This window comes from Microcebus murinus, chromosome 12 (genome assembly GCF_040939455.1).
Source record: "Microcebus murinus isolate Inina chromosome 12, M.murinus_Inina_mat1.0, whole genome shotgun sequence".
In the NCBI taxonomy this organism is placed as follows: domain Eukaryota; kingdom Metazoa; phylum Chordata; class Mammalia; order Primates; family Cheirogaleidae; genus Microcebus; species Microcebus murinus.
Window position 1 is genome coordinate 32,077,779 of NC_134115.1, and position 27,916 is coordinate 32,105,694.

Here is a 27,916-nt window from a genome sequence, read left to right on the forward strand (position 1 = left end):
TTATAATTCAAAACAGCAGTGGTTACTATTGTTCTGTACCCAGCAGTTGTCAGAACATATATGCTATTCTATATTTGGTTCTGGAGAAATGTTTTAAAAGGGGACATTGATAACCAGAGTATCTTGAAAAAGAGAACTAGAATTTCAAACTATTTCAAAATCATTTTTCCAAGAGGGAAGAATTGAGGATGTTAGCCTAAAGACAGAAAGACTGGGAGGACATTTAGTAGAACTTGGCAAATATTTGAACAATTGCCAATTAGAGGTTAGAACAGACCTATGTAGCTTGAATTCAGAAGCACAACTAACAGCAATGAGTAGAATTTATAGGAAGTACAATATAGGATCAATAGCAAGAATAATATTTTAATAATTAGAAATGTCAAAATTGGGAGATATTAATAGCAATGACCATATGAAAAGTCACTTAACCTGATCAATAATTAAGGAAATGCAGGCCAGGCCCAGTGGCCCATGCTTGTAATCCCAGCACTTTGGGAGGCTGAGGGAGGAGGATCACTTGGGGCCAGGAGTTTAAGACCACTCTGGGCAACATAGTGAGAGACTATCTCTACAAAAAATAGAAAACTTAGCCAGGCATGGTGGCACATGCCTGTAGTCCCAGCTACTTGGGAGGCTGAGGTGGGAGGATCACTGGAGCCCAGGAGTTTGAGGTTGCAGTGAGGTATGATGACACCACTGCATTCTACCCAGTGTGACAGAATGAGACCCTGTTCTAAAAAAAAGAAAAAAAAAAAAGATAGAGATAAGAAATGCAAACCAAACAACAAGATGCTACTTTTAAAAATTATTTTTGGGTCTATCAGACTGACAAAAATCATATAGACTGATAATATCCAGTTTAGGGAAAGATGTGGAGAAATGAACATGCTTATCTATTGCTGGTCAGAATGGTGCAACCACTGAGAAAGGTAGTATCTATCAGAGTTTAACATATACATAGCCTTTGATCCAGCGTTTGCATTTCTAGGCATCTCATTTGGAAATATTCATGTCACTGTGCACACTATATCCCAAATACCAGTCAATTACATCCATGCTCTGGGCTATTATGCATCTACTAAAAGAACAAAGCAGATCTATCTGTACAGATCCAGGACTTATTACTAAGTAAAAAAGTTAAGTTGCAGACTGCTAGTCTCATCTTGCTGTACAAACAACAAACCCCACAATGATGTCATTTGCTGGTACATGCAGGGAAAATCACCTGAAAGTACACAAATCAAGCTGTCACACTGGGGAATGCAGTGAGGGACGGGAGTATAGGAGAACTCTACACACTTTCATAGTTTTGAATGTGTATGTGAGCACATTAGGTTTTTGTAATTAAAGAAATAAAGACTTTAAAGATGGAAGGGTTGATCTGTGAGGTGGTGAGCTCTTCGTCACTGGAGTATTCAAGCACAGGCCCAAGGAAGGGTGGGAGGTATGGAGGAAAGAAAGTTGCATGAGATGATCTGAGTACCCTTGACACTCTGAAAATCCTGGAACCACTCTGCTACGCCTCCCTCCTCCAATGCATGCAGCTGAAGCTCCAACAAGGTGAAGGAAAATAGGACATTTTAAAAATGAGATAAATCTAGGTAATTGCTGCAGAGACCTTGTGAAATCCACCACCATAGGGAAGCAGCCAGTCCTTTCTGATACACCGTATACTACCTCTAAGTGCTTTTTTCCCTCTGCAGTATAGGTCAATTTTATTATATTTAATTTGTGTGTGGGGCATGGGGGGTGGCTAGACAGATGTAAGTAAATCCAGGAAGCTGACACAGAGTTTAAGACTTGATAACTTGTAATCCTAGCACTCTGGGAGGCTGAGGTGGGTGGATTGTTTGAGCTCAGGAGTTCGAGACCAGCCTGAGCAAGAGCAAGACTCTGTCTCTACTAAAAATAGAAAGAAATTATCTGGATAACTAAAACTATATAGAAAAAAGTAGCTGGGCATGGTGGCGCATGCCTGTGGTCCCAGCTACTCGGGAGGCTGAGGCAGGAGGGTCACTTGAGCCCAGGAGTCTGAGGTTGCTGTGAGCTAGGCTGACACCACGGCACTCTAGCCCAAACAACAAAGTGAGACTCTGTCTCAAAAAAATAAAAAAAATAAATAAAAAAAAGACGATAATTCAAGCCTCTGGCAAGTGACCCCATAAGATGCTGGATTTCCTTCCTTCCTCCGTGGCTGGGTGGAGAACACTGCCCTTGAGTTACCTGAAGCTCCTCTTCCTTGCCACACTCAGTGTGAAGAAGCAACCTGCCCTGAGGCTTCGTAGCTGAGGGCACCCCTGGGGACCCAGCAGGCCTTGGCTGTTCCCATGTAGGTGCTGGAGTCCCAGGGAACTGCCTGGCCCCTCCCACTCCCAGCCACCCCTTAATGCCCAGGAAACAGAAGTGCAAGCACGTCTGTATCTTCCTGCTTACCGCTTATTGGCTACAAACAGGACTTTCCCCGAGAGCGTCTCCCCTTCCTTGGCAAAAAGAGGAGTCTGCAGGAGGCACCGCACCTGATACCAATGAGTCAGAGGCTCGGTCGGGGCTGTTGACAGCCAAACTGTTACCCTGTTGGGCCAGAAAAGAGTTAAAAGCCAGTTACATGCCAGACCCACATGAATGGGTTGGACCACGACTACAACTACAGACCCACATGAATGGGTTGGACCACGACCACGACTACAACATTCTTTTTGACTCATGGAACCCTTTTAAGATACGGACAGCTGGATTTGTGCAGCAAGTACCGTGTGCTGAGTACTGAACTGAGACGTTATGTAGATTATCCGATTCAATCTACACAGCGGCCCTATGAAGTATGCCCAGCACCATGCAGAGGACAACCGCAGATCCGGGCTTCAGATTCATAGACTTGGCCATCACATCAATCTGTATTTCTGAATCAAAGCTCATTAGAGGCTCAGTGAGTGACAGAGTTAAATTAGAAACTGATTTGTTTGAAAATTACAGCAAGGGGAGAAGTCTGGAGTCTGGCCTCTTACTGTCTCATGCCAAACTACTCGGGGGTCCTGAAGGGCTTCTGGAAGTGGGAAAAATGTCTAGAACAGATGGTCACTACTGTCCTTCCAGCTGGACATCATGTGTGTGCGTGTGTTTGTGTGTGTGTGTGTTAAATTGAGGTTCTTCATTTCACATAAAGAGGTGAGAACATCTTGCTGTGTTCCTAACCCCGAGGTCACCTGTCCTGGGGCTGGGCAGTGGTGACTGGTGAGGTGGGGAGCAAGGTGCACATTAAGTATGGGGCAAATTCCTAAAGGGCCAGTTTTGGCTTGAAGATTTTGGGGAAAATTTTTATATAATTTAACTGCTAAGTAATATAAACCACTTTTAGATAAAAACATACTTAGATATAGAGTGGAATGCAAATTATATATAGAGATGTATGTAAATGTGTGTGTGTATGATAAAGCATTTAACTTCAAAGACACTTCCACCTTGAGGTATGCCACATCTCCCTTACCTTTGCAAGAACAAATTCACTCACGTGGAATATTACTGGGGGAAACAAATCATTGGATTTCTTGGACAAACATGCTTATATGGAGTAGGAATGATTTGTGCGTCACTTTCTCTCTCTCTTATTGTCAGCTCTAACGGGGCTTTTAGGGGGTCACCTCTTCCCCTGAGTCCTCCAAGGCCCCACCCCGTCCCTTTTAAGCAGGTGCAATGACAAGCCTAGACACTCTCACAAGAACTGTAGGAGAGTACACTGCAAACGTTTCCCTTTGCCTGGCATGTGACCCAGACCAAATCTTTTTGGAAGCTGGAACGCACGAGGAAGCTTGGGAACAGAGTAGGGAGGTCAGGAGGAGAACAGAGATTTGGGGGCCGTGGAGTGATGCAGCCCATACAACAAACACCAAACACTGACATCCAAGTTGTAGGTGGTCTTTTCCCTCTTTTCCCTGTAACTTTCAAAGCTGCGCAGTAGAGGAAAACGGAGTGCACAGATGGAGAAGTTTCCTAATGTTGCAATTAGCATTAGTAATACATGCCTGCCTGATCATTAAAAGATTCCAGAGTGTGAACCAAAGTGGGGGAAGAGTATGATTCAGGAAATTACCCAGACCCAAGAGGTTACATAACCAGGTGTGTTGGAAACAAAGACAGGGGCTTGGGTTACCACTCCATCTATTCTAGAAAACACCAAGAACGTTGGTAAAGCACAAACCCTCTCTCACTACGCCAAAGCTCAAACCCATTTGGCTTCAGAGGCTTTGCATATTTTAGTCAGAATTGATACGACACATGGAAAACCGTCTCATTTTCACTTCATCCTAAAATCTACAAGCAACATTAACATCTGTGTTTATTTCCTTGAAAAGTGGAGAAACAAGTATTAGTGTGGTTGAAATCAATTCTTAAACACTTTAAAATGGTGATTACAAATAGTGGAGGGAAGGATGGGATACGGGGGGCTAAGAAGGGGACAGGGGCAGGGTACACACCGAGATCCAACAAAGGCCACGTCAAACCAGAACGCCAGGCCGTGGATGAGGCCTGACTGCGCCATCTGAAACACAAAGGGGATTTCTACTCTGCAAGGAGACAGAAAGAAAGAAGAAACACTTGGAATTACTGTTTTTGTTGTTGACAGATACTCTAAATATATTTGTGAGATCAGTAGGAACATTCATAGAATATTTTCTTTCTCTCTTAAACACTTTTGCTTTGGCAGCAAGCTTCTCTCAGTGTGTGACTGATTCATGCTTGGGTGGCACTGCACATCGGAGAAGCTTGCATCTTGACAAAACCCTGCAAGAACCTTGCTATGTGCTGCCATGACCCAGAACTGCGCAAGGGTGAGTGTACCATCTGGTGCTGGGTTTGACTAATGCAGAGGAGGATGACTCAGGACACAGGTGACAATCATCCTTCAAGGAGCCAGAACATGGGTGGTGGCAGTTCCCCTGTGCAGCTGTTCAGAAGGTAATGTCTACTCAGGCCTCTGAAAAACTGAGCAGATCACAAGGGGAGCATCAAGCCCAGAAGGTCATTGTCATAGTTCATTTCTTATTCAGGGAGGCAATTGAACTTCCCACCGGGCTATAACAAGGGTCATGCAGGAGTGGCTGTGGTTTATGCCAAATGCAGAATAAGCAGGAATAGGAAAAATATTGGAAAAGATACAACAAATTCTAGATGCTGAACCTATTTTAGCTGTGGAACTTTGGAAAGTCACTTAAATTCTCTGAAACTCAGTGTGTTGAAAGGCAACAGAATCTCTCTCCTACATTCCTCATAAGGTTTTATGCATGCCAAGTTATATATATGAGAGTGCTGTGCAACCTTTGAAGCTCTTCATATTTAAAAGGTGATATTGGTCCATCTCTGAGGCTGTATCACTCTGAGGGCTCTTATTTTATTGAATTCTCTAGAGGTTTTCAAAGGAGATTGTATGTTATTTACATTCATGGTGCTAATGAAAGATCACCCAAAGGAGCTTCATTTCATCATCTAAAAAAATGGAACCAAGTCTAGGCAGAGTCTTCATTTCAGAGTTCTTTTCGAGTAGAGGGGAAGAGGACAAAAAACTAACATTTGTTGAATGCCTTCTTTAAAAATGAGCCAGTGCCTATAAAATAATTAGCACAACACTTAGTATGTAGTAAACAGTTAACAAGTTGCAGCTCTTTTCTTGTCATTATCACATGCACTGGCCTGGGTGAACTCACATATATGCTCTCACTTGAAAGGCATTAAAGCAGAGAGGTTAAAAGCCCAGAATTTGGAGTCTTCTGAAAGATGCAAATCCTAGCTCTAACACATTTCTTAATTCTGTGACCTTAAGCAACCAATCATTCAACTCTGCTTCATTTTTGTCATCTGTAAAATGGGAATAATGATAGTATCATTCACATAGGATTGTTGTACAATTAAATGAGTTATTGTATATAAAGAGCTCAGAACGGTGGTTGTATAAGTACAAGCTATGCTATTACTATTTAATTTTTCTCATTTAATTCTTAAAACAATCCTATGCAGGAGACAACAATATCCTTATTTGGCAGTAAATGAAACTAGTATTGATGTACCATTCCTGTATGTGACTGACATCTAAAATCTTCCCCGTGTGAGCTGCAAAAGTCTTCATTGAAGTTTTTGGTGGGAGATGTGGAGAGGAGATTTTAAATATCAAAAGCAACAGCAATTTGTACAAACCTTTGTAGATCTTCCTCTTCTGCATCCATGAAGTTTACTGTGTATTTGACAGTCTGAGCCATCAAAATCCTAACGTCAAATGTGTCCTCAGGGGAGAAAAACATCAAAGATGTTATTACCTTTCTGTCAAGACAAATGGAATTCGAGCAAGTTTGCAGTCTAGTTCTCCGCATGCATCACAAGTTGGATATAGAAGGCATGAGCTTAATGAGAATAATATTAATAAAAACTAACCTTTATTGAGCGCTTACTATATGCTAAACACTAAGTGCTAAGGGCTTTATTAGGTTATATCACTTATTCCTTGAAATGTCTCTAGAGTAGGTATTTGGTGTTTTTTCAAAAATGCAAAAATTTATTCAGGGGTGAGGATTTATCTCTTCCCCACATTCTGTCCAAGAAGTTCCATATGAACTTAGTCAACCCTCAGCAACAAGTATGGCATATGACCCTAGTTTGGCCAATCAGAGCATTACTTTTCCCCCTGAAGGCAGTGATTGGTTGATAGATGGGCACATGACCCAAGATAGGACAATCAGGCTCTATCTAAACTAAATATGGGGCTTTTGCCTATGTTAGTAAGAAAAGGCAGCCTCTCCTGCAGAACTCAGAATTTTAAGAATCAGAGACTGGAGTTTCCGTAGCCATTTTGCTATCACTATAGGAGAGCCTGTCTAGGAATAGAGTTAAATAAGAGGAAGTAGAGACAAGTGATGAGGACAGAAAAATCAGATCCTGGCAACACTGTTGGAGTTCCTGCAATAGGACCCCGAAGCAAACTCTATCTTCGGGCTTTGCAATTTTTAAGGGACAGTCATTCCATTTTAGCTTAAGCTAGTTTGGTTTGGGTTTCCTTCCACTTACAACTGAAAGAATTTCAGGTGATGCAAACTTAAAATTTGCCCAAGGTTACACAGCTAGACGGGGCCACAGTGGAAACTCAAATCTGATTAACAGGAAAGCTCCAGCTGTAAGCTATTATACAAGGCTTCCTCTTCTATTATCCTGGGGCCACTAGAATCAATGGGAAGTTGTGAATTATTGAACAAGTGCGAGGATTGAGTGTGTGTATGAGGTGTGTCAGGGCAGTGGGAAAACTAGAAGTTACTTACTGAAAGGTAGTTAGGAAATCTCCTTGCTTTCAATAGTATCACTCTCTGACAATGTTTTTAATTGATTGGGACACCAGAGCTAGAAGACGGAAAAACACCATGCCCCAAGGACTTCTTTCTCTTCCTCTGTGATGGCTTAGCACAGAGCCTGGCAGTGCAGTGTGTGCTATGTGAATGAGTGAGTGAATGAATCAATATATAGACGCATGCATGGGAGCGAGCCTGTAAAGAGAGCACACTCACTACTATCGGCTGTCTGAAGTATTCGTCCACTGCTGCAGCCTGGAGACTGGACAGGTTGACCCCATAGAAGCACTGCTGGTACCTAAAATAAGTAGCACAAAGAATCACCATGCACTTGCCCTCACCTGAGTCCCCAAGCCCCCCATCGCTGTGATGTGCTGTGAGGCCGCCGCACAGGTCCCCTACATTGGCGTGAGTGTTCGAACGTGTGAGGGGTAACTGGTCTACAGAAAGTGGCAGGAAATTGTCTCCAGAAAATCTTCAGACCTGTACCTGACCTGGGGCTGGGGGAAACAGCAGAGGAGAGGAAGTCGAATTGAAGGAAATTACTTGTGGGTGATTATTATTTTTTTATTATCAGAACATTTATTTTATATTTTTATGTATTTTCTCAGATTGCTTCATGCATATTCAATAAATCTGTACCATATAAGTAAACTAAAATTATAAAAATAACAAAATAGTTATTTAATATTCAGTACAAATTGCTCCAACTCTATGAGACATTTTTACTCTTTGATTTTTCATTTTACTCTTCCTATAATTCTCTCAAGTTTTATTTTTACTACTACTTTATTATAAATAAAGGAACACCTGCCCAGTGCACTATAAATCATGAATAATTAGTTATTGTATTTTGTTTAATTTAAATCAACAAACCTCACTGAACATCACAAATTAGATGCATGTGTGTGTGTGATTACAATATTCTCATCCTGAAGTTTGCTATATTTTTGTGAAATATGATACTTTAAAGCACCATTTTAATAAAGTAGTAGTAAAAATAAAACTTGTAGATGATTATTGGGAAGGATAATTGGGAGCAGGAAGGCCACTGGGCTTCATTGATCTGATGCCCATAGGTGGCCTCCTCCCTGCACTGCGCTGTCCAAGTGCTGAAATAAAATTCCCTTGGCCCTCTCACTACCCCAAACCAGAGCACAACTTCAGATGTCCAAAGCCTCTTGACACTCCTGCTGTTTTAGAAAATAGATTTCCCTTTTCTATTCTTCCACAGCCACTGGCCTGCACCTTCACGGTGGCATTTGCTGTGATGGCTGACACCAAGCAGCAAGCCACAAGTGAGCAAAGGCTGTATCGGGTGGTGAACTGGAGCCAGCTCATATCAGCTTATCAGAGCCCACTGTGCGCATTTCTTCCCAGTTCCATGGTCAGTGACATCTGAACTATAGAATCTGGCAAACACTATAAATCACATCTTCACTCCCCTCCCTACTCTGAGAAACAAAAGAATAAAGCATTTACAAGCACATCACTGGCTCTGGCTTACCTTTATGTACCTGCTACAACTCGGACCATGCCTGGAGCATAATAAGTATTCTATTCTGTGTCAGCCTGGCTAATGGCTAATGGTCTTGAACATTTAGAAAGGCAATCTAGGGTATGGATTGAGAGTGGCTTCAATTCCAGCTTTGCCACTGACTAGCTGTGTGACTTGGACAAGTCATTTGAATTCTATGCCTCAGTTTCCTTATCTTTAAAGTGAAAATATTAATACTTATCAGTTTTCCTTGTAGGTTTCTTGTAAGGGTTAAATCAGCTAATTTCACAACAAAAAAAGCACTTTGAACCACGCTTGGCATTTTGTTACTGCTGTGTAAGTGTTGGCTAGTATGGTCTGACCATCACCTTCTCAAATCAGCGCTTGGGATAGGGCAGCGCTTCCCAATCTGCCTTTGCCGAGGGATTACTTGGGGGAGCTTGTTAAGAATTCAGATTCCATGGCCGGGCACTGTGGCTCACGCCTGTAATCCTAGCTCTTGGGAGGCCGAGGCGGGCGGATTGCTCAAGGTCAGGAGTTCAAAACCAGCCTGAGCGAGACCCCGTCTCTACTATAAATAGAAAGAAATTAATTGGCCAACTGATATATATATAAAAAATTAGCCGGGCATGGTGGCGCATGCCTGTAGTCCCAGCTACCCGGGAGGCTGAGGCAGAAGGATCACTCGAGCCCAGGAGTTTGAGGTTGCTGTGAGCTAGGCTGACGCCACGGCACTCACTCTAGCCCGGGCAACAAAGCGAGACTCTGTCTCAAAAAAAAAAAAAAAAAAAAAAGAATTCAGATTCCAAGGCCCAACTACAGAAAGGCTTGGCAACCTATCACTAGAGATTGAAAGCCTTTATCTCTTATTCAGCTTCCCCAATAAAGGTGTGTGTGTGCGCCTGTGTTGTACAGTCTGTGAATCAGATGAGAACTCAGTTCATCAGTCCCCACTCCCCCAAACCCATGCTCACCAACCTGCAGGGAAGAGAGAAAAACAAAACACAGAAACATGGAATACGCAAAAACATTTTTAGTGCAGCCAGAGTTCAATGGAAGGATCAGGTAATGTAAGGCTCCAGATTAGGAGTCAAAGGCTTAAATGCAACCCTCGCCCCCTGCCCCCGAGGCAGTGAGGAAGGGCAGGCCTAGTAATATTAATCAGCAGCCAGTCCGGAACATGCAAGTGAAACTCAAGCCCCACTGAAAGACCTACGGACTCTTCCTGTGCTTGTAGCATTTCTAGCCTCTGAGCCTTTGGCTGTTTTCTCCCTTACCTATAATGCTCCTTTCCCTCTTTCACCCTGTTAATTCCTACCTGATCTTTAAGACTCAGCTCAAATATTCCCCTTTAAACATTTAAAACCTTGGAGACAATCAAATATTTATGTTTCACTCACTGAAAAGCAGAAGTATTTTCTTATTCATTCCTGTATATTTGGCACTGAGCATTGGGCCAGGAATATTGTTAGGGCTAAAATTATCTATATTTATTTATCTAATTAATGGATTCATCAGTGGGTGCATTGGAGGACTTGGTGTCCTCAATGGCTCTACATGTGGGCATAGGTACCAATAAGAAGGATAAGGAAATGGAAGGTCATTTGCCCAACTTTCCTCGTCTTCTGCTTCCACCAAAGGCCAGAGCCAAGCTGGCCCACAGGTAAAGCCAAACCGTGCTGCTAATCATTTTATAAATACATATATTGGAAACAAGGCATCTATAATCCTAAAAAATCTTTGAAAACAGAACATCATAGGTTTAAACGAACTTTTCAATATTTCAATGAGGAAGGGAGTGTTCTCAGGAAATAGTCATTTTCATAAAAGCCTATTTGAGGGAAGGAGAAAGAGAGGAGGCCAGGAGGAGAGAAAGAGGAATAGAAAGAGGAAGAGAAGGAGAGGGTGAGGGAGGAGGAGGAAGGAACAGTGAAAGAGAGAAAGGCAAATCCAGGAAGAGAGAGAATTTCCCAGTTAGCTCAGAAGGTCTCAACTTCTTCTGTTGTTTAAAATTTCTTGGGAAGCTTTTAAAGAGTGCTGATGCCTGTACTACTTCCACCCCGCCCCCAAATTGTGACTTGTTTGTAGTTGTAGTCCTAAGTGCCTGTTTGTTTCCAAAGCTCAACAGGTGATTTTCAAGTACAACTAGGGTTAGGTACTAAATTATTCTAGATTCCTGGCCAAGTAGGTGAAAGAGAAAGCCCCAAGGGCAGAAAGACAGAACAAAAAGAGCCCTCCACCTGGAAATGACTGAGCTGAAAACTGCTTTCTATGTGCTGACTACAACCTCAGCTCTCAGAGGGGATGCATCTATGCCATTTACTTCACATGTTTGGTACCAATTAAAACCCAGCAGCCACAATCAGCGTGGTACAAATGGGCACAATTTCTGGGGCAGACGGGAGAGCTACGGGCAAAGAGCCCACTGCCTGGGTTTTAAAATTTTCTGGCTGGACCATATTTCATATTTCTAATTCTTAGAAATCTCCAATATCCTTCTGTAATGCATCATAAAATAATTGAAGCAGATGGGATCTGGCATTTCTCTGCGTCTCCTAAGATACATTGTTGGGGGGGATGGATGAGAAAACTAATCTGTTGACTTGGGAACTAGGGAGAGTTTCCATTGTTTTCATCAGATATGGGTTTTATTGTCCAAGTTAACTTATGGATGCTTTATGAGCACATAAGTGAAAGAGTCCATGTGTTTTTTCTCTTGAGTTCACATTTCCAATTCCTACCGTTCTTCACGTGGGCAAATTCTTCATATTTACTACCTCTACCACCACCACCATAACACATGCGACATCTGCGAAGTCCTGCAAATACCATCTAGAGGAAAGCAATTTTACTATTAGCTACTCCAGAACATATCCAGAGGTCAAAGAATGAGCCCATGTCCCATCAGATTAACTCCATGTTTTCCATACAGCCTAGCTTGGAGAGGAGTCCAGGAGAGGCTCTTTTTCTGGTCTTTTCTGTGTTCTTGTTCTCTCTCCTCTAGTTCACCTTGGTCTTTTGTCCTTCCTCCTCCTTCCACATCTCCCCTCCCCACCAGTGTCCTGGATCTGTGTCAGAAGGCTGGTGGTACGGCCTAGGTTCTCTTGTAGCTGTTAGCATTGGTCTTTCAGATTCAACAGAGGGGAGCTTCTCTAATACAAGCACACTTTTCTCTTCCTAATATGAACACTGTCTCTCATAGCATAAATCAGATATTTTGCTTTAATAATAATATTTGCATCTTTATTGTATTCTAACAAAAAATCTACTCATCTCCATTAAAATGTTTTCTTCCTTTAAAAAATAAAGAAAACAAAGCAAGGAAGAAAGATAGATGCAAGAGAAACAAAGAGAGAAGGAAGATGGGGGGGGCTCTATTGTGCTGTCTGATAATTAAGCAACTTTTGTGTCTTAATGTGCTATGCTCCACCAGAATTAACAGCCAAGGGTACACTAACCTGATAAGAAACATATGTAACTCCAAGAACTTACAAAAGCAAGGATCTGAGAGTGTCATGGAAACCACAAGTGGTGCTGAATGCAGCATAAGAATATGGTTGGAAAAGGCTGGTAGGAGTTCATATTAGGAGAAGGGTGTACGTCGAGGAACAAACTGCATCTTTATTTGATTTCTTATATATTTATTACATACATATAGCAGGACGTGAGCCTTGGTTGTTTTTGATAATTTTCTTTCTTTTAAAATGAAATTAAATTTTATATGTTAACTGTGGTAAGAACACATTTACATGTGATTTACCCTCTTAACAAATTTTTAAGTGTATGTTATATTTGACTATAGGTAAGAGTTACACAGCAGACCTCTAGAACTTATTGATGTTGCTTGAGTGAAACTATATGCCTGTTGATTAGTAACTTCTCATTTCCCTCTCCCCTCAACTGCTGGTAATCACCATTTCACTTTTCGACTCTATGAATTTGACTATTTTAGATACTTCGTATGCATAGAATCATGCAGCATTTGTCTATGACTGGCTTATTTCAGTTAGCATAATGTCATCAAGATTCATCTATGTTGTCATATATTTCAGAATTTCTTTCTTTTTAAAGACAAAATATATCCTTTTGTATATACATACATGTCACATTTTTTTTATCCATTCATCTGTTGATGGACATTTAGGTTGTTTCCAGAACTTGGCTATTGTGAATAATGCTGCAATGAACATAGAAGTGCTAATATCATTTCAAGATCCTGATTTCAATTCTTTTAGAAAAATACCTAGAAATGGGATGGCTGGATCATATGGTAGTTCTATTTTTAATTTCTTGAGGAAAGTTCCACATAATTTTCCATAGCAGCTGCATCATTTTTCATTCCCATTAACAGTGTACAAGCGTTCCAATTTCTCCATATCCTCGCCAACACTTGTCTTCTGTTTTTTTTTTTTTTTTTCTAATAGTCATCTGGAAAGGTGTGAGGTGATATCTCACTGTGATTTTGATTTGATACAATTTTCTGCATCAGCAGAATGCAGGCATACCGCTGTGGAAGGTGGTATCTGTGTAAAAGATTCTTGCTCATCATGTCTATGATTTTACTGATTAAAATACCAGCAAAGTAGTGTGGCTAATATTTTCAATGTGCTGTGTTTATACAGTTTTTGTATCTGTAAACATGTTTTTTTTCTTTTTAGGATAAAGGAGAGGGAAAAAATGGGTGCACGGACTCTTAAAAGAAATTAAACTTCAGACTGTGCCTCTTTTGTAAGAAGTTAGGGAAAATTTGTGATTCTGTAAAGGAATCCATAGAGCATCCCCAGGTATGATGAACTCAATCTAGCTATTTGTGGTTGGCCTAAGAGTTGGGCCTATGAAAGTCATAGTAAAGGGAAGAGTGAATTATCAAGGTATCTCATTTGTTCTACCAAGCAAAGGGTTGCTCTGGCCAGGGTGGGGAACCTGTGGCCTCAAGGCCACATGTGGCCCTCCAGATCCCCAAGTGCAGACCGAATCCAAACTTCCCTTTGGATTTGTTCTGTAAAATTTGGATTCAGCCAAAAGGCTGCATTCAAAGATGTGGAGGCCACATGTGGCCTCAAGGCTGCAGGTTCCCCACCCCTCTTTTGGGATGAGACTCAGTCCCAGCCAATCCGAGCATCTTATTACCCCAGCCTGGGTGATGGGCTCAGGGTTAAGTACCTGACCCAAAGAGAGTCAAGTCTATGATATTTTTTAAACTGTGACAAAGGAGAAATAGAAATGTAGCTGTGAGTCTATAAATCTAGATTTCCTGGAAACAACATTGCTGCCACGAGGCAAAAGCTATCCAAGAACAGAGCCAAGCTGAGGGATAGAGACCAGGACCCAATGCAAGTGCGTTAAAATCCATTTGTGTCTGAGGAGCTGAATCTACCCTTGGACTTTTGAGATATATTAGTCAGAAATATTCTTTTTCTTATGTCATTTTTCGTTGAGTTTTTGGCCACTTAAAGCCAAAAGTGTTTTAACTGAAAATAAAATAAGAATCCTCAAGTACATGTTCTATGAACGTAATTCTTAGCAAATAGTTGTGCCTGATTCAGTGAAGTTATAATTCTGTGAGGACTGAACTAAATTGTTATAGCCCAGAGTGTATGGAATCAGGCCAGGGGGTGGTGAGGTAGATGTCTGCTGGACTTGACAATTCTGTCTAGAAATGGATAGCTCTGATACTGGAAGATCCAGAAACTGAAATACTACATCCCTGACCACACAGGTCTGATGTGTATGGGCCCAGAGGCAGAATAGTATAGAAGAGCCCTGAGTTTAACCAATGTTACAAAACAAGATAAACATAGAAATCGAAGTTTATTCTAAGAGCAAAGGCCAGATGAGTTCAAGAGTTGCAGATATAAACAGAGATGCAAAGGAAATATCAAGAACAAATACTGGGTAGTTGAAAGGAGATTACAGGCTAAGGAATCACTGAAATATAAATGAGCCAAGGGCAGGGGTACAGGAAAATCCAGATATGAGTGCACTGGTCACTATTCCTGTGAAAGTTCTTTCTCTGTGATGTTTTGTGCTGTATATACTTGAATTCTGATAAAAATTTAGTTATATTATGTGGTCATTGAAATGTTTTTATTTGATTCCCATAGTATTTCTATGAACAAATGACTATCAGGGCCAAATATATTTTTGCGAATGACCAGAAGGCCTCCAACTCTAGCTATGCAAAAGAACCTTTAGTACACATTTCAGTGTTGGGGCAAAATTAGCCTAGGAACAAATCATCCATTCCCTTCACAGTAGAATTCAGCAGCGTATCCATTCAGTTGAATGGTTTTTCTTAAAATGTGTTTCTCAGTAGGATTATGGTCAACAAGGCATTTAATAGACTCAGAGTGGAGAGGAGCAAGAAGGGAGCTTTCATAGCCTGCAGCAAAATTCTACCTGCATTCATCTTCACTCACCCTTTGGGAGCACACACTTCTGATTTCCGTAAAGAACAGCTGATCAGAGGCCATCTACCACCGGCATCCCCGATACCACTCAATTGGCTCTGCCCTGGTCAAGCATGATGGAAACATACCATCCACTCAAAATACCCCATAAAAGAAACCAAAAAATATATCTTTTGGTTCCTTAGGTGGTGTATCACCTTTTAAGGGTCACCTCAGATCTTTCATGTCTTATTTGTCTCTGGAATCCTCATCCATGTGTTCTGCCCTAGCTGTGCCAAAGTATGGGCTCCTCTGGCCCAACCTCACATGGACACAATGGGACAATGCCTGACCTCAGGCCTGCACCGCATGCCTCTCCCCTCCTGCCCTGGGATATCCCTGTTGACTTTGGCCATGAGATGCCATGAGACCCAGCAGGCTAGTTAATGTCAAAGGGGTGAACATTTTATCAATGGGGAGAGAAAACCAGTGTGTAAATTCATTTCTCTCCCATCATCTGTGTAAACTGTCCTGAGATGTAGTTTATTTAATCTTTTAAGATGGTCCTAAGAGATCAAGCAATCTCTTGTTGTTCGATACCACGTGGTAGCCTGTTCGGTAATGCACCTTTGTGTTAGCTCTCTTTCATTCCCTGCCTCATTCTTGTTTGTACTTGTTCTCATTTCACTAGGATTGCATTCCTTAATAAAGCCATAGTTTATAAACTTTGCCTAAGACGCTGCTTCCTGGAGAACTCAAGCTAAGACAACTGACATTAGGTGTGGTCCCAGAATGTAGACCATCAAGATGGTATTACTCACTAGTTTGATGACAGTAGAGAGTATATAAGGGGGGGATAACAGTTAGCTAGTTTTGCCATAATTTCTAATGGTCTTGCTGGTGGTTAACTAGGATGCAGCAAAGGTAGAATGTGAAACATTGGACTATAGGGTGACTGTGTGCTTGAAGTTTGGCAACAATGATGATTATATGGGTTGGGGAGTAGGCAAGCCTCTGTTAACACCATTGGAAGCTTTGCAAAAAGAAAATTATAATAATAGAGGAGCCAACTCCCAACTTAAGACACACTGTGAAATCCAGAGGGCCTTTCTAGCAGAATTTAAAGAAATTCCTATCTCCTTGGTATTACAAGGCCTTCTTGCTGAAACTCAGGTATAGAATTTGACAAGCAGAAACCACATCCTTGAAACTAAAACTAGAAAGTGAAACAGTAATAGTAGAAGAGGTGCAAAGGAGATTGCACACACAACCCTCATAGGTCTTATATCAGAGATGGGGCCCTGCCAGGGAAAGAGTAAGGCCATGGGACCTAGGACTGGGATATTTGGGAAGACAAAGCAGAGAATCCTGAAAATGCCTTTCCATTTCCCCAGAATCCTTCAAGCCTGCAGAAGCAGAACTCTCCTCCCTTTTGCCAGAGGAGAACAGTCTTCCCTTGCCTGGAGACTACGCAACAACTTCTCTTGAAGCCTGTGCCTCAAAAGATAATTTTATTCTCCTTAAGATCTGCTTCATGATCACTCATTGCCTCTAGGCTAATAGTCCCTTATTGCTGTCAGGTTGATAACTCAAGCACAGCCTGAGCAGTAAATACAATTCCTATTCCAGGAGGAGATAATTTACATACCTAAGAAATTATAGGAGCTAGATAGTATTTTCCACTAAGAACCAGGAAAAATTGTATGAGAGTGGATTTTAAGGGCATTGGACTAGGGAGGGTAGGATGTAAGCCAGGAAAGGGTATAATCCATTGACATGGGGCATTCGTAGGATTCAATGTCACCATCTGGGCCAAGACACCAGGCGCCAATAGTCTGCTGGATGTTGCTTTGAAGTTTGGTCGTCATGCTGGCTGACAGTTGAGGAGGTAAAGATTCTAGGAGTTCTGCAGCGCAGGATTGAGGAAGGGGTCAGAAGTCTCAGGGAGGTGAAAATGCTAGGCAGATTTTCTGTGGAAGCCCTAAGAACATTCAACACGATTGTCTTCTCAGAATAGAGCTCAGGAAACTCTCCTTTCACTCAGGTAATAGGGAAGGAACCAGTGAGAGAACAGTGGCAGCTTAGAGAAGCTTAGAATAGCTGTCCTTGGTAGATCAAAGGCGGTGGTAGGTGATGATGCCATTAAATTGTGCTCCCAGTGAGCACAATTAGGAGAGAATTTCAGAATGTCAGAAGCAGGAAAGCAGTAATGAACTATCATAGGCAAGAACGACAACACTCCTTTGTCAGGCAGCAAGGCTGGAGTGGTGAGCAGGGAACTCTGACCCACAGGGGTCTGTGGTGGTTGTGAATAGATCCTCGTGCTACTAGAGATGTGGGACAGTCAACTAGGATAGTGCTCGATGTGTCCAACAAAAAAATTGCTAGCTAGCAAGCAGAAGGATGATGTCAGCTGTCACAGTGGAAAGATTAGGTCCCCCACCCAGATCCAAGTGGTCTGTAGATCCAGAGACCTCCGGTTCATGATGAAAGTGGAGACCCAGTCCCCTTGAGGAAGGACTGAGCAGTGCCACCACAGCACATATGGTAAATATTCCCCACTCCTTCTCAGAGGGACCTGGGTTTCGATGACAAAGCAACTGTGTCGGAGGAAGAATATCTAGATTTGTTTGAGGAGTGTTAGACAAGGATTCTGAGCCGATACTGACACCAGGAGATCTAGAACGCCTCTGATTAGTTAGGGCTAAGGAGGACAGATAGTAAATGGAGCTTTGGACCAAATCCATCTCGCAGTGTATCCACTGGTTTCATACCAACCCTGTGGTTATTCCCCCAGTCCTTGGGTATATAAGTGGGATATATATATTCAGCATTTGGCAGAACACTGGTAACCAGATCCGTGAAGAAGGGACTCTTATGGTCCAAAAGTGTAAGTAAGGACCCATCCCTGAAGACAAAACTACCCCCTCTCCAGGTAAGTAAGAGTATTATCTTATGTATGAATAAGGAAATTATGTCTCAGAGATTAAATTAACATGACTAAGGCTTTCCAGTCGGTAACCGACAGAACCAAGAATTAAACATAGTTCAGTCTGGCTCTCGACTCTGATTCATCCAGCTTTTAAATATTGCCTATCTTGCTTATGCTTTTATGTTCCATAACTATAACAAATATAATAAGACAATCTAGTTTGATTTCAAACTTCTTTAGAATATTTGGTTGCTCTTCTTAATTGATGCTATGTATATACTTTTCTTTCTATGAGAATCCATTTAAAATTGTATTTACAGGCTTTGGTATAAAAATCCCTGAGCCAATTATTTTCAGTAAGGCTGGTGGTGCCCCATCACAAAAGGAAGTTTTACAGCTGGGAATGATGATTCTTCATGACTGAGCCTTACTCTCAGAAGATATTTGCTAGAATCTTAATTAATGAGGGCCAAGGAATCGTTATCAAAAAAGAAAAGAAAATTATTAATTTCGTAGGTGACTGCTACCAGCATCAAAATGTAGTAATGTTGTCTACTAAGAGAGCCTTATAATTGGTTATTTGGAAAGGATAAAAGTTATATGTCTATTGTACACTGTACATTAAGATGAATTTTAGAGCTAAATGCAAAATTTAAGCAATGTTAAGTGGAAAAAGTGAAAACATAAAAAGTAGAAGGAAGTTAATACCAGATTCAGGGTAGGGAAGTCTTTTCAAAATAAAGGAAAAGAAGGAAACAATAAAAGAAAATATTGGTAGATCTAGCGACATTAAAAAAAACTTTCTTTTGTGGTGAAAGCCATCACAAAGAAAATTATAAGGCAAGCTGGAAATTCTGAAGAAAACGCAATTAAGTCTTAATATCCTTAGTATAGACAGAATTTTTACAAATCAACGCATTTATCTTCTAGTCAACAAAAATGAATTCAGCAACTATTAACTAGGTTAGATGATCGGGATATGGCAGTAAACAAAGTAGCCACACTTATGGAACTTGCAGTCTCATGGGAGAGATAGACAGTAAATAAAATAAGTAAAACCACATACTGTGGCAGATGGCAACAGTGCTATAGAGAAGAATGAAGCAAGAAGTGTGTGGGGGCTTCTTGGAGAGATGGGATTACAATTTTAATTAATAGAAGGTTTTTCTGGGAAAGAGACATGTGAATGAGGGAATGCCAGAAACTGGGAGCATGCCTGGTATGTTGGAAGGGAGGGAGGCCAGTGTGGCCAGAGTGCAGAGACAGAGAAAGAGAGCAGGTAGGAGGAGACAAAGTCAGAGGGGTAGCAGGGTAGCAACCAGGTCATGCAGGGTCTTCCCATTCATTGTGAGGACTTTGGCTTTTATGATGCAGAAGGTGGGAAACCACTAGAGGGTTTTAAGCAGCAGCAGAATATGATTTGAATTATGTTCCATCAAGAGCACTTTGGTTGTTGTTTAAATAAGTTAGAAGGCCATTGCAAGACTGTAGCATACATAAGTTTTTTTTTTTTTTACTGTTGTTTTGTTCCTTTAGTTTTTTGTTTTGCAGAAGTGTGTGGGGGAGTGGAGATGGTGTGGCTCTGCAGCGTGCATGTGGACATGTTGAAATTGAGATGCTCAACGGACACTGAGTGGAGTTGTCAACAGCCTCCTGGACATCCACGTCTGTGGTTCTGGGGGAACTTCTTGGCTGGAGCGCTAACTATGCGAGGTGTGGGCGTGAAAACAGTATTCACAGCCGAGACACCGAATGAGATCAAATAGGGAAGTGAGTGTTGACAGAAAGGGGAAGACATCTGAGAACAAAACGAGGAATCACTCCAGTGTTTAAAGATTTGGGTCCTGAGGAAGAATCAGCAGAAGAGACTGATGAATGGGGGCCAACAAGGTAGGAGAAAAACCAGGTTTACGCTTCAGAAGTGAAGTGAAGAAAAAGTCAACTGTGTCATGTGTTGTTGGTAGGAAAGTCAGGGGAGCACTGATAATATATTATAACTGATGACCTTATTTAGCTTGTTACTTGTTCCTTAATCTCTCAGCTCACTCCTTCAAAACTCACCCAAACTCATTTTTTGCACCCCACCCCACTGCCTACATTTCCACTTCTTTGCCTCTTTTAACAGAAATCATGCAAGCTTTCACCACCTGTTCCCTAGATCAAGGCAACAAAAGGCCCAAATGCCAGTAATCTAATACAGAAAAAAGGAACAGGAATTAGAAGGAAAGTGAAGGCTGTGAATTTTGAGAACTATATATTTTAAAAAATATTTTTGTGTTTGTTGACTAAAAATAAAACTATTCAAATGTACCAGCTATCATAGAAATACTGCTAAAAATAAACTGGCCACGATTTTTTAATTTCTTTGCAAATCAAATTGGCATTTTAAAAAGCAGATCCCGTATGAGCAAGACTCAGCAGACATTCCCATATACTGCTGGTGGAAGTGTTAATTGGTAAAACTTTTCTAGAGGGCAAGTTGGCAATATATAAGAATAATTTTTTTTATAAGTTGCTTCTTCACACCTTTTGGTTCAGTAATTCTGCTTTTAGCAATTTATCATATGGAAATAATCAGAATGTACACCAAAATTTCTATGAAAGAATGTTTACTTCAGTGTTGCTTCTTCTAAAATGTAGAATTTATAAAATGTGTAATTCTTATAAAATATAGAATTCTATAAGATTCTATATTCTTATAGAATATCAAAACATCTTAGTATTGCTTCTTATGGAATCTATAGGATTACAATAGCAATTGAAATAATTTAATATTCAACGTTGGAGCTTGAGTCAATAAATTATGAGATATCCACAAAAGAAATACTCTTCAGCAAAGGAATATTTTAAAGATATGAACACATGTCAACAAATATTGTCAAAAAAACAAACTACATGATATGATTCTAGTTTTATAAATAAAAAGAATAGAAACATTTAAAATATATCAACTGAAATCTTAATAGTAATTATTTCTGTACATGCTTGTGCTTACTGGGGTTTTTATTCATTCAAAAATATTTACTGCGAGCCTACCGGTTGAATGTCTGGGATACATCAGTGAAACACGGACACAATGCCTAACTTTGTGAGCCTACATTCTATCAAGAGGGATATAAAAAATTGACAATAATAAAGAAAGGAATTATATATCTTCTAGGAGGTGATAAGCGCTAAGGACAAACGCAGGATAGAAAAAGAGGGCTTGGGAGTGGTGTGGGTACAATTTAAACTAGGATAGTCAAGGTCGGGCTCATTGAGAAGGTGGCTTTTGACAAAGTCTTTATGGAGTTGAAGGAATTAACTATGTGAATACTGAGTAGAAAACATTCAAAGTAAGAGGATCAGCAAATGTGAGAGCCCTAAGGTAGGAGCATGTCAGATGTGACTAAGGATCAGCAAGAAGGCCTGCGTGGCTGCAGCCAAATGAATATGGCAGTAAGAAATGAGGTGCGAGGGCACCGAGGAGTCAGAATGGGTAGAAGCCACTGTAAGGCTCTGGCTCTCTTGAGAACAGACAGGTTAGGAAGCTACTGCAATAATCCATGTGAGAGACGGTGGTGTTGGAATAAAGGGGGAACAGTAAGAATTGGTAAAATTTTGGGTATGTTTTGAAAGTAGAACCAATAGAATAGATTTTCTCAAGTTTGCGTATAGGGGATAAAGAAGGAGAGGGCTTCACAGTTTTTGGCCTGAATGATTGGGAGGATAACGTTGTCATCAACTGAGACAGAAAGGCTGTGAGTAGAGGTGGTTTTGGGGTGGGAGCAGGGAGCTCAGGAGTTGAATTTCAGACACGGTCAGTCTCTGCAAGGGGAGATGTCCAGGAGGCAGTTGGCTATGAAAATATGGAGCTTGGGGACATGTCTTGGCTGGAGAGATACACTTGGGGGGAATCATTAGCCTAGAGACAGTATTGGAAGCTATGAGAAGGGGAGAGCCCACCATGGAGTAACTGTGCATGGAGAAGATGTTTAAAGACTGCGTCCTCGAGCACTCCAACACCAGAAGGGTGAACTAGGCCCAAAAGCCAACAGCTAAGTAAAAGGATTTGATCAACTCATTTATTATACATTGAGCTGTATTGATGAATATGTCCTCTGTCAAAGGCAGGTTCTAACCAAAGCCGTAACCCTGAGTCAAAGGAGCGGAAGGTGAAAAGTAGATAGGGAGGGACAGCAGGCTGGAGGATGTTGTCACTTTAGCAGCAGGGTCGCCTTTTGGACGTTTGGTATAACATAAACTGGCGTAAACTGGTTCTGACTTGTGTACTGGCAACAGTGTCCTGGCCGGTGGAAACTTGGCACTTGAAATGTGCATTGAACACAGGTTGTCCTCAGAGACACAAGTTGCAGCAAATGCACAATTTGTTCAGTTGCCAGACACCATCTATATGGTTTTTTAATTAACAGCTTTACTGATATGTGATTGACACACCTTATGATTCACCCATTGAAAGCCTATGATTCGATGGTTTTTAGTATGTTCACAAGAGTTGTACACCCATCAGCACAATCAATTTTAAAACATCTTCATCATTCGCAAAAAAGAAACCATGTATGTGCTGGCAGTCACCTCTCATTTCCCCACAACACTAACCGACTTTATGTCTCTGTAGGTTTTCCTGCTTTGGACACTTCATGTAAATGGGGTCATACAATATGTGGCCTTTTGTGTCTGGCTTATTTCATTTAACACAATATTTGCAAGGATTATCATTTTGTAGCATGTATCAGTACTTTACTGAATAATATTTGACTGTATGGACATTGTTTCCACTTTTTGGCTATTACAAATAACGCTATTATGAACATATTTGTGTACATGCTTTTGTGTGGACATATGTTTCTATTTCTCTTGGGTCCATACCTAGGAGTGAAATTACTGGGTCCTGGGGTAACCCTGTCAAAGGCAGGTTCTAACCAAAGCCGTAGCCCTGAGACAAAGGAGCGGAAGGTGAGAAGTAGATAGGGAGGGACAGCAGGCTGGAGGATATTGTCACTTTAGCAGCAGGGTCGCCTTTTGGACATTTGGTATCACAAAAGCAGCTCCCTGATTGTTTGTCTCTGATTTGTGAGCAGTGGTTCTCAACTGGGGGTGAATTTTCCCCCCAAGGGGACATTTGGCATGTCATTTGGCAATGACATGGTTGTCACAACTCTGGGGGGAGGGTGTTACTGGCATCTAGGATGTAGAGAGTAGGGATGCTGCCAGACATCCTGCAGTGTACTGGACAGCCCCCCACATTATTTGGCCCCAAATATTAATAGTTTTAGAAACTCATGTTTACTCTGAAAAAAAAAAGGAAGGAAAGGGTCAAGAGAACATTACCAAAAGTTGGCTCTGGAGAAGTGTTCCACGTAGAGCTGTTCATCAGAAAAGGGGGCCAAGTGGATGTCGCTGAATGTCGGGAACATCATTCCTAACAGGCAAAAGACAACAGAGGTAGGAACTTGACTTCTATTGCTTGATTGAAGGCCATACTCACCTGCCACCTGAGGCCAATCCCATTGTTTTTTGTTTCAGTTATTATGCAACAGGACAAAATATAATTTTGTCTCAAAACAAGGAAAAATAATTAGGCAGAAGATTGGAGGGTCTATAGAAAAGAATACCAAACCAAGTTACAAAGCTATGCAATGATAAAAGTCCATTGACTCTTAGGTGAGCCATTCAACCAGGCATAGTTGTCTTCTCAGCCGCTGGCTTTTTTCCTTTTTTTATGTTCTGTGCTTGGAGTTCTGGGTTCATTCATTCATTTTCTTATTTATTAAAAAATCTTAGCTTCGAAAATAATCAAAATCCCATAATCCCATCACATTGTTTTCATTCTCAGGCTTTGTCCCTGTTTCATCAGATCAACTACCTATCTTCCACAGTGGCTGTTGGGCTTTATGCTTATGTGGATGCCTGCCACCCTTCATGCTGGGAAGTACACACCTGTGCCTTGTTCCTGGCACCTACAGTCATCACAGGAAAGGCAGATTATTTAGTGGGCAAGTGAGGACTTAGACAGGCATGCCTGAAAGCTGGGCCTTTTTGAGCAGGTAGACCTTGATGATCAGCCTTATTATTCTCATGACTTTAGGGAAAATCTTTCTATAACCATTTATTACATTACATATAAAAAAGGTGAACCAGTAACTCTATTTCAGAAATGAGGGTAGTCCAAGAAACCACAGAAACTGTCATTAAAATAACAAAAATAATAGCTAAAATTTCTTGATTATGTTAACCTTGCCATGTACTTTTTAATGGGATTTCCATGCATTAATTTATTGAATTCTCATAACAACATAAAGTGGGTTCTATTATTATACGTGTTTCATAAACAACAAAACTAAGGAACAAAGAAATTTAAGTTACTTGACCAAGATCACAGAGCTAATAAGTGAAGAGTAAAATACTTAATATTATGTGGCCCCATGTCTGTTAAAACAGATCATTTTATTTAGAATATCTTCAAAGGCAGTCAGCAGCAAAGCATGATTGTGACATAATTCATATGTCTCATCTAAATCTCAGATGTTGGTATCAAAATAATAATGATTGCTTAGTGGTTTTTCAATTTCAAGATAGAAAACCTCTGAGTGGAGGTTTTTCCAAGTTCTTGGTGATCATTGAGAGAAAAGAATTTCAAAATGCACCACGGAAGCCAAGCATGCAGCTTTTTATTGAAAGAAAAAGTACATTCTGTCAAGAGAAAGAGAGTAGGCAGACTCAAAAAGAGCACCTGCTCCAGGGGAAGTGGTTTTAGACCTTTTGTAGTCTTACTAATTGAGGGGAGGAATACTCAAGGCTAAGGGGTTGGCTTTTACTAAGAATTTGGGAAGTCTGGGGGATGGTCACGCTTGAAGCTCTGACTCGAGGGGAGAGGGGGGCATGGGCAATATATGTAACCTTAACATTTGTACCTCCATAATATGCTGAAATTAAAGAAAAAGAATTTGGGTAGTAATTCCTAGAACTGGGTTCCCTCCCATTTTCATACTTTATATGGTTGTCACAGAACTGTCATGATGATTTCCAGGGCAAAGAAATTTTAACACCACAATGTAAATGATATTATAATTAGCTAAAGTTCATGTAAGGTGACAGAGACAGCTGACAAGCTGGTTAAAGCTGGTTCTTGCCTGTGGTTATCAGCCCTCTAGTTACAGTCTGCTTGAGGGTTGTTTACTTTAACACCTGTACCCAATCTGCAATCCCCCCATCCTGTCTGAGTCTTGTCTCCTATTCTAACAGAAGGATATTAAACAACCTTAAAAAAGTAATATGGATCACTGGTTGTGAAAACTTATGAAGCTTCTGAGGATGATGTTGTGAGCCTCACCCTAATAGGAATTCTAAGGGTATTAGATGAAATGGAGAGGAGGAAATCATCAAAGGTAAAATACAAGAAAAATTCCAAGAGCCAAAGAAAATGTATTCATTGAATTTCCAGCAAAAAAATTTTTTTAAAAGATTCACACCAAGAACACTAGAGAGAAGATACTAAAAGTATCTGGAGGAAAAACTATGTTATTCTAAAGGATCAGGAGTTGAAATGGTATTGGACTTCTCACTAGCATGACTGGAAGCCGAAAACCCTACCACCACAAAAACAAGCAAGCAAACAAACCTTAAAACATACTGAGTAAAATAGTTTTAAGTTAAATTCTTAACCAGTCAAGTAATAATAGAAGAGCTCAACAAAAAGTAACTACTCGAGCTCCTTTTCTACAGAAGCTATTAGAGAATATCCTTTGCTGAAATGATGCTGTAAAATCAAGGAGGAGGAAAACAAAAGGATGATGATGGAAGTCAAATTATGGCAGCCATGAACTAGGGCTGGAGCGCAGCCAACTTGTGTTTGCTAGAGGAGGCCAGAGGACCACAGAATAGAAACGAGGCACGGAGGAATAAATATTGATAGGCATCTGTCTGATCTGCTGGAGCATGGAAACATTTAGCCATGAGTATATGAAAGCTAATGAAAAAAAAAACAAGGCAATTAACTCCAGGAAAAACAAAAGATTACATGATAAAATATACATACTCATCATCTACTACACCATCTGACTCAGCCCTGAACAATAATCACATCACATCACAATAATGTAAACTCTGATTATTAATTTAATCAAATAATGATTTGGGTCCCCATTCCCTTATCCTATATTCTGAAATCCAAAAATCTCTGAAAAGCAAAAGATTTTTGTAAGTTTGTAGCAGCATGATTTGATGGCAAAACCTGACCTGAACTGACATGAGTCTATTCATATTCTTCATTTATTCTACTTGGTATCAATATTCATATGTTTTGTTGCACAAGTATAATGTGTTTCATTATGGAGTGAGCCTCTATCCCACTGGGGGCCTTAAGTAATACATGGTGTGTGATCGTATTAACTTTCTAAAGTCCTCCAGATTCTGAGTTTTGAAATGTATCTGGCCCCAAGGGTTTGGATAAGGGATTGAGGACCTGTATAAATAAATTGGGAAGAAGGGGGTAGGGAGGGTACATCAAGAAGGGAAGGAGCTTCTATGTAGGACAACTAGATTCTCAAGCAGAGAGTGACAAGAATAGCAATATAATAATTTTATATAGAAATATGTAGGTAAATAATAGAAGAAACAACAGAGTTGAAAGTGGTTGCCTTTGGGGAACAGTCTGACAATAGGAAGAAGTGTGGCAGAAGGCTGCTATTTTTCAGTACAAGCCTTTTTATTATTATTTTATGTTTTAAATTATGTCTTATTTTGATAGAAAATAAAAATAATTAAGAAAAAATCAATCACCCTTCCCTCAGGAACATAGGCTAGAAAGCTGATAAAATCAGTATTCATTTCTACTTGCCAAGTTAAAGATACATAGCTTGGTATAAAATGTCATATCCATTTCAAATATCTGGGGTAAAAAGGATACCCAGATATTAAATCTAAATATACAGATTAGGAGAAACTTAATAGATGCATGTTAAACATCATACAAAAGCATCTAACCATCTGAATAAAAATCAGGGGGAAAAAACCCATAACAAATCTTCTTGGGGATATTGAAGAGGTCATCCAAGCCACTGTGTTTCTTCACTTTCACCCCCCCCCCCCGTTTAATTTTATCACATGTACACAAGGTTTCCAAGATCATCCTGAGCTGTTTTATAGCAAGACTACTAATGAAGTTCTTGACATTAGGTATACTTTCCGTAAGCTTACTTACTTATTTTTACATGAATCTTTTAGTACCTATTTCTGAATTTTGAAGCATGTAGGAAATTATAGACAAACTTTAAACTTAACATATATGCATGTTGGTGTGTATGAATTGCATTCTTCATTGGATATCAAGGTAGGGAGCCACAAGTTTGGCAATTTAAGGTAAATAAAATTGGGGTAAGGAGCTGAAATTCTCATGATAGATGCAACTCCAAAAATTGACCAGCTACCTTCAATGCCTTCATTCCAAATGTGTTGCTGGAATGTGTCTACTCTTCTGCAGTGAAGAATGGAAAGTTGCTGTGTGTGCAGGAGTTCTGAGTGTAAGCTTCAGTGTCATAGAGAATAGTTTCAAATCTCTGCCCTGTCACTTAGTCAATGTGTGCTCTTGCCAAGTTACTTTCCATCATCAAGTCTCAGTTTTGCCTTTGTAAAATGGGGATCAAAATAATGTCTCTCACTAACCCAGGTCTCAATCTTGCACTATTGACATTTGGGACTAGACAATTATTTGATACAGGGGACTGTCCTGTGGCACCAAAGGATGTTTTGCATCATCCTTGCCTTTTAG

At 40.5% G+C, this 27,916-nt stretch overlaps 1 protein-coding gene across 1 annotated transcript in view; it reads right to left on the bottom strand.

Annotated features, from left to right (window-relative positions):
* LOC105856043 (histone-arginine methyltransferase CARM1-like) overlaps positions 1 to 27,916 on the bottom strand; it is a 248,807-nt gene that overhangs the window by 23,012 nt on the left and 197,879 nt on the right. The window contains exons 7-11 of the mRNA XM_012737456.3: positions 23,479 to 23,569; positions 7,545 to 7,626; positions 6,190 to 6,275; positions 4,476 to 4,565; positions 2,437 to 2,574 (exon numbers count right to left, since the gene is read on the bottom strand). Of these exons, the coding sequence (XP_012592910.1) occupies positions 2,437 to 2,574; positions 4,476 to 4,565; positions 6,190 to 6,275; positions 7,545 to 7,626; positions 23,479 to 23,569 (487 nt within the window). The remainder of the gene's footprint in view (positions 1 to 2,436; positions 2,575 to 4,475; positions 4,566 to 6,189; positions 6,276 to 7,544; positions 7,627 to 23,478; positions 23,570 to 27,916) is intronic.